Raw genomic sequence first — 7,924 nt, 5'->3', positions numbered from 1 at the left:
CAGGGAATCCCAGGAAGGAGCGCTTCCCGCAGCAGAAGCCATGAGAGTGTGGGCTGCTGTGGGAGATGTAGAATGGAAACATCTGTATAAGATAATGCCTTCTAAATATGATTTTTATACAGAATACTTACAAATTATCCAAGTAAGCAACACTAACTAGTCCTTTATAGACTACAAAAGCCAGACCTGAGGAGGCCTGGCAGAGAGGAGCCTGCAGGTGCCAGACCCGACCTGGGCTGCGTGGTGAAGAAGTGGGATTGGGGAAAGCTGGCCCCAGGCCCAGATGCCACCCCAGGACCAACATTCATTGCTTTCAGTCACATGTGCTTAGATTGCTATATAGTCACTAGTCTCGCAGATTTTAGAAACAATGATAGTTAAACAATTATCCTAGGTCTTAGTGAAGGTAAAAATATCTCACTGCACAAAGGCAAAAATAATTTGTACTAAGAATTTTTTTTTTTTTTTGGAGACAGAGTCTCGCTGTATGCCCCAGGCTGGGGTGCAGTAGCACAATCTCAGCTCACTGCAACCTCCGCCTCCCGGATTCAAGAGATTCTCCTGCCTCAGCTTCCCGAGTAGCTGGGATTACAGGTGCCTGCCACCATGCCTGGCTGATTTTTGTGTTTTTAGTAGAGATGGGGTTTCACCACGTTGGCCAGGCTGATCTCAAACTCCTGACCTCAGGTGATCCGCCGACCTTGGCCTCACAAAGTGCTGGGATTACAGGCGGGAGCCACCAAGCCCGGCCTTGTACTAAGAATTTCTTCAGAGAGTATATATAATAGAATGGCATGAAAGCTAAAAACAGACATTATTTATGACATTCATATAATTCAAAAAGTGTGAAACACTAAATATTTAATCCAAATATTTCTTATTTTCTGGATTTGCTAGACCATTACTTCCTCATCAGTCTTTAGATGGAGAGATAGAATCTTATTAGTCATAAACATCATTGTAGGGCTAGAATACACCTTTTAAGCCAGTTCTTTCTTTTCACAAACAAAGCCCTGGAAGCCTAGAGAGGTTGGGGCTGCCTGAGGCCCCACATTAATAAAGTTCATGCCCGTCCTCTCACCTCCGAACTAAGGGAGGTGGAGACACAACACAGCGCCTCAGTTTTCTGTAAACCAGTGAAAAACATTTCTTGAAACAATACAGTCAGCTGTCACTACTAATCACCAACAAGACTCACAATTTTGGATGTGGTTTTTAAAATACTAAGTCTGCTGACTTTAGCCTCTAAGCATGAACAGTTGTTGGGAGTTATAACACTCTGGACAACAAAGATTAAAAACCCTCTGAAATTGTTTTAATGTACCTTTTAAATCTTCAGGAACTTTCTTGTCATGAAAATTTATAATATGAACTATGAAAGGGATTATGTTACTTTACTGATGAATCATTATATTCTTGTAATTATCAGAATAATTAGATTTATGGAAAACTATAATAAAAAACATAAAAGCTACCTGTTTCCATTTTCTGCCTGAACAGCCAATGAATGAACAAAGTAAGGAATTTAAGAAAAGATTCTTGGACATGTAAATGGACCTGACTAGTCCGATGCAGTGTGGTCCTAGTTCTCAATATGCAGGGGTGACTACAGACCCTACATGTCACCAGAAAACATGAAAGCATTCTCAATGTTTTACATAAAATGGAAAAGCAGCTTTTGGTGACATGAGCTTTATAAAATAAAACATCCATAAAGCAAGTTTCTATTTTTAATTTTTTTGCTTTGATAAATCAATTGCTTCACAAAAATCCTTTTTAAAGACAACAATCCAAGAAAACATATTGTTACAGTATTCACATTTCAAAGATTGTCAGTTTCAAAGACCGAATATAACTAGAAGGAAAGATTGCTGAGTTCTTTCTGTCTCTAAGTGCCAGGAATGGGCCTTCACAAGGGGCAGAACCCCCGCTGGGCACCCTGGAGTTTGCCTCAATGAAAAGTGCCCACTGCCACCTGACACAGGCAGGAGACGGATCACTCTCAGGTCACACAGACACAACTCCCGGAGCCCTTAGCCATGAGGGTTTCTTTTGCATACTGGATAAACACTTCCACTCATCTTACTATCTGGAATCAAAGCACAAAGGCCAAGCTAGTCCCTCGGCGGGAGCGAGCTGGAACCCAGCACAGCCAGCCCTGCCGCTCCTGCTCAACAGATGCAGGGCAGGAATAACAGCAACATGCTCAATTTGGGTCTCAAGACACATTCAAAGGGAGCCTTCATAGGGAAAAACTCAACAAGAATAAAACTGGGACCAAATCTGATCATTTAAAATGAAATCTTAGAGGGGTCACACTTTTACAGATTCTCTCCACTGTCCAAGGGCTGGAGAACAGGTGTTTTAAGGTGCCAACTGACCTCAAACATGCTGGGCAGTGATTTTACAAACTGAAACGGCTTGCCATGTAGAAGCTAGTTAAAAGCACCCATTGGAGAGAGGTTAAAGGAAACTCAGGCTATGTCCATAAGCACCCTTTCTCTAAATGATCTTTATCTTATTCCTCTAAATTTAGTAAGAATTTAGGAAAATTGAAGAAAGTTTTCAGCTGGAGAGAATGCACACTGTACCATTCAGCATGGGTGTTTAACTCTCAGGCCAGAGCTTCACAGTGCCACCGAGGTTCAGGCAGTGCTCTCTTTCTATAGGTGGGGGTCTCACTGTGTTGCCCAAGATGGAGTGCAGTGGCTATTGACAGGTGCAAGCACAGTGCACTGCAGCCTCAAACTCCTGGCACATGCAATCCTCTGCCTCAGACTCCCGAGTAGCTGGAACTAGAGGCACGCCCTACTGCGCCGGGCAGGGGCAGCACTCTTAAATTCAATCCACTGCTTAGTGAATGTGATTTCTAGTGGGGGAAAGAAACAGTGACCTATACATGAGTCTACATTCTGTGAATGGCTTCCACTAATCTACACTAAAGAGCAGGCAGCTGAAGAGATGGAGGGTGGCGAGGGATGAAGAGACGGAGGGTGGCGAGGGATGAAGAGACGAAGGGTGGTGAGGGATGAAGAGACGGAGCGTGGTGAGGGACGAAGAGATGGAGGGTGGTGAGGGAAGGAGGAAGGGCTGGCTGGCTTTCATGGGTGCTTATTTTAGGTTAAAAATGATCTTGCAGACTCACTTAAAATATGAGAAAACAGTTCACAAATGAGGAACGCAATGGTGGCTTTAAGATGTCATTTTTGGCCGGGCGCAGTGGCTCCCGCCTATAATCCCAGCAATTTGGGAGGCTGAGGCAGGCGGATCACCTGAGGTCGGGAGTTTGAGACCAGCCTGACCAACATGGAGAAACCCGTCTCTACTAAAAATACAAAATTAGCCAGGCGTGGTGGCACATGCCTGTAATCCCAGCTACTCAGGAGGCTAAGGAAGGAGAATTGCTTGAACACAAGAGGTGGAGGTTGCAGTGAGCTGAGATCGCACCATTGCCCTCCAGCCTGGGCAATAAGAGCAAAACTCTGTCTCAAAAAAAAAAAAAAAAAGTCATTCTCTCCCCAAAAGACTTGATAATCAAGTCTTTCAGTTAAAGCTCCTGAAAGATTTTAAAATAAATTTCTGTGTATTTCCCACTGACTTCTTAACCTCAATTAATATATTCTTTTGGGAAAAATCAATTCCAGAAAGAATTCTTCACTAGCTTAAAATGTCCCTTGGCTTACAACCAATCATTACTGTTGAATCTCAAGAATTGAAGACATTCCCAACCCTGTAAACAAATGAACTTCAGCCATACCATTTCAGATGATATGAAGACATTCTGTATGAAACACCGTGGCCTGTTTTCTGAGAAAAAGCACCACTCCTAAGTAAACAAATGAAAACAAATCAAAACCAGAGAAAACAGAACCCAGCCCACTCTCTCGGTTCATCTTGTTACCAGGAAACAGAAGTCCTACAGTTTCTCCAAATCTCACGTGGTCAAGTGAGCAGGAGGGCTCTGAAAAGTCAAAAGCAACAACGTACAAGAGAACGCTGACACCAGGAGACCAGCCACAAACGCAAACACAGGAACCAACCCGTGGGGGCTGCCGAGGCGCCCTCGCCAGACCAACTCGCCGCTGGGACTCCAGGGATGTCTGCTAGTTAAGTAATAAAGTCTGAATATCTGCTGTTTGCCCTAGCTCTGAGCCAATGGGGTAGAGCACATTTTATATTAGTTTATAATAAACATTCTGTGTATAACATATTTTGAAGTTAAAACTTCTAAAACAATACACAGCTAACATGGTAAAGCAACCATGCAACTGTGGTCAGATTTAAATTAGACTGGAGTATGTCTGGTAAGAGCTCCTAACGGATCACTGGCTACCATTTCACCTCACTTACCCGAAGTCCTATTTAGCAGATACCTTTCAATATATGTTTAGATCAAGTGTAAAATGCAATCTGAGCATTACATATCAACAAAAATTTGCAGATATCAAAATTTCATTAAATAGCTGTTTCTTTATAGTAGTAAATGTTCATCACCACCCTGGGAGAGCAAAGAACCATAGAACGGTAGCTAACTTTGGGCAGGTTCATTAAATTTGGTCAATTCAGAACATTCCAAATTGAAATATTAATAGCAAGCAGGTATTGTTTCTTCTCTAGAAATTTTATCCTCAATATAGTCATCATCCAATTCATAACGAATTTATAAAAATAGCTTTTTTATCCAATAATTCCAGCAAGGTAAAAATAGGAGTTTCTTTTTCTATATAGCAAATGAAACAGGCTCACTGAACAAGGGGGGACTTAGGCTTGCTAAGCTTGCCGTCCGTCCACTCACGATGAAACCACACTCAGTCTAGGCGTGTGCCGTTGTCACCGCACACCGGCAGTTTCGGGTGCAGCAGCTTCTTTCAAATCCATGGGCCACGCAAATAAACCAGCCCACTGAGATCTGCTGGAACCACAGAACTAAGTGAAAACTGCATCACGGTTTAGAAAATGGCAGCGCTATTCCTTAATCTAATTAGGGATTCAAGGTGGGGAGGGAGTGGTGTGTCATTCCTCACAATCTAGCGTTAAACCTTTAAAGAATTTCTTTAAAAATCCACACACACACACGTGTGCACATGCACACACACACACACACACTTGAAAGAAGTCGCTGCACCGGCAAAGACGCGCTTTAAGCTTACTATGAAATACAAAAGTGCACTCTTCTATATCTACATATAAAACATATTAGAAATAAAACTGTGTAAAATGTTTGCTGTGCAAACTCTAAAAAGTCAGGTGCGTCTGCTCCTGCCCCTACTGCAGGGAGTCACTGTTCTCCAAGACCAGCCCGCTGATGTGGGCGGGGGCCAGGGCACCCGCGTCCTCCTCTGTGCTGTCCACAGACTCGTCCTCGCTCTGCCCTGCCATCATGACCTGCTGCACCGCCAGGGTGGCCCCGTCCGAGGACAGAGACTGAAGGCTGTCCACGTTCATGTTCACAGGCGTGGTGATGGTGACAACAGCTCCTGCGGCAGGATGAAGGTGTGTCATTATTTAAATTAGTACTCGCAGAAAAACACTTTATTACTCAATTGGATGCTGTTTGCTTGTTTGACCTAAAGTTAAAAAAAAAACACCTACATATGTTTAGGGAATGTTCAACAGGGATTTAAAAAACTGTTTCTGGGCCGGGCGTGGTGGCTCATGCCTGTAATCCCAGCACTTTCGGAGGCCGAGGCGGGCGGATAACGAGGTCAGGAGATCAAGACCATCCTGGCGAACATGGTGAAACCCCGTCTCTACTAAAAATACAAAAAATTAGCCGGGAGTGGTGGCAGGCGCCTGTAGCTACTCCCAGCTACTCGGGAGGCTGAGGCAGGAGAATGGTGTGAACCCGGGAGGTAGAGCTTGCCATGAGCGGAGATTGCGCCATTGCACTCCAGCCTGGGTGACAGAGTGAGACTCCATCTCAAAAAAAAAAAAAAAAAAAAAAAAAAGAAAGAAAGAAATTGTTTCTGAAATCAGCCTCAGACCACGCTTGGCTAATAAGGCCTTGGCCTAAGAACAACTTCAGTGGAGATCAGGAGATACAGAACACAGATTCATGGAGCAAAAGGTACTGTAATAACAAAAAAATCCATAAACACAGAAGAAAGACACACAAGAAGAATATAGCAGAGAAACAGAATGAAAAGGAGAATACAGAAAGAGGAAGGAAGATTTGTGTGAAAGAAAAGGAAAGAAAAGCTTGTCACATGCCAGTGCCTGCTGTAAAACCTAATAGCAGAAGACGGAAATGGCCCAAATATCCACAAGCAAGGCCCAAATCAAAAACTCAACAATGGAGAGGACAGGCACGGTGGCTCACAACTCTACTCCCAGCACTTTGGGAGGCCGAGGAGGGAGGATCCTTTGAGCCCAGGAGTTCCAGACCAGCCAGCCTGGACAACATAGGGAGACCTCATCTCTACAAAAAGTTTAAAAATTAGATGGGCATGATGGTGCATGCCTGTAGTCCTAGCTATTCAGGAGGCTGAGGCGGGAGGATCACTTGAGGCCAGGAGGTCCAGGCTGCAGTGAACCAAGCTTGCTCCACTGCACTCCAACCTGGGTGACAGAGCAAGACGCTGTCTCAAAAAAATAAAACAAAACATTGAACAACGGAATGCTATGATGCTACTAAACAATACAGTGGACCAACATTTACTAATTTCTAAAACTCTGCAAGATGTATTAATAAGTAATGAAAGAAAGTAGAGACAGTGTTATGTGATATGCTAACATCTGGGTAAAATTGTAAAAGAGGCCCGGGCATGGTGGCTCACACCTGTAATCCCAGCACTTTGGGAGGCCAAGGTGGGTGGATTACAAGGTCAGGAGTTCGAGACCAGCTTTTCCAATATGGTAAAACTCCATCTCTACTAAAAATACAAAAACTAGCTGGGTGTAGTGGCATGTGCCTATAGTCCCAGCTACTCGGGAGGCTGAGGCAGGAGAATCACTTGAACCCAGGAGGGGGAGGTTGCAGTGAGCTGAGATTGTGCCACTGCACTCCAGCCTGGCAACAGAGCGAGACTCTGTCAAAAAAAAAAAAAAAAAAAAAAAAAAAAAAAAAAAGATTTAAAGAGATACACATTCATTCATTCATGTCTGTGCATACAATATCATATCATGTATGTACTGGAGCTTGTACAGGAAACTGGTAACAATGATTGTCTCTGGAGAAGTAGAAGCCAGATGGAAGAGAGATTTACTTTTCGCTGAATATTCTTGCTTGAATGTCTTTCCTCAATAGATAGGTATTGCCTTTTCTGACAGAGGGAGACAGAGAAAGAGGGAGAAAGAAAGAGAATAACTTTCTAGCTATACATTCTTTAAAGAGAAGACCACTACACATCCAAACCTAAAGGATGCAGCCACAGCAGTACTTGAGGACACTCTGGTTTAAATGCATGTAACGCAACTCAAGAAAGGCTAAATGGGGACAAAATCAGCGTGATTCACAACCCATCCTAACCTGAGGGCCAGCACCCCCCAAGGAAAGTCACCTGCGCATTCAGTGGAGAACCCATCAGCGCCTGCTGCAAGCAACTGACTTGAGGCTGGGGGAAGAACCATCTGAAAAGACTACAGAGAACAGAGCCCAGTGCTCACACAGGTAGCCTGGAAAACTCATTGTCTGCAGGCACTGGATGGAGAACTCAGGAAGGTCTGGCCTCAGCTGGGACAATCCGTGCTAGCCTGAGCACTGCTGGGGACCACCCACAAGGACCACACTGCTCCCAAGTGACCTAACTGCAGTCCAGAGCCAAGCTCAAGAAGACTTACAGAAATACGAAAACACCCAGCACCTCAAAAGGCCAAATTCCCAATGCCTGGCATCCAGTGAGATGACCAGGCATGAAAAGAGGCAGGGAAACCCCTCATGACGAGGAAAATCCATCAGCTGAAACTGACCCAGAGCTGACAGATG

The 7,924-nt window shown here is 44.1% G+C and overlaps 1 protein-coding gene across 5 annotated transcripts in view; it reads right to left on the bottom strand.

Moving 5' to 3' along the window:
- Positions 1-1,716: 1,716 nt before the first annotated feature.
- The window catches only part of PKNOX1 (PBX/knotted 1 homeobox 1), a 67,199-nt gene continuing 60,991 nt past the window's right edge, over positions 1,717-7,924 (bottom strand). For 4 of the 5 annotated variants that reach the window (XM_030806131.1, XM_030806129.1, XM_030806130.1 and 1 more), the window contains exon 11: positions 4,606-5,477. In XM_030806131.1, coding sequence (XP_030661991.1) covers positions 5,266-5,477 — 212 coding nt within the window. In that variant the 3' untranslated portion in view covers positions 4,606-5,265. Of the gene's footprint in view, positions 5,478-7,924 lie in introns of all 5 variants that reach the window. The other variant, XM_030806128.1, reaches the window with a different exon arrangement.

Source organism: Nomascus leucogenys, chromosome 25, assembly GCF_006542625.1.
Source record: "Nomascus leucogenys isolate Asia chromosome 25, Asia_NLE_v1, whole genome shotgun sequence".
NCBI classification, from domain to species: Eukaryota; Metazoa; Chordata; class Mammalia; order Primates; family Hylobatidae; genus Nomascus; species Nomascus leucogenys.
The sequence above is the reverse complement of the archived record's forward strand: the minus strand, read 5'-3'. Positions and strand labels throughout refer to the sequence as shown.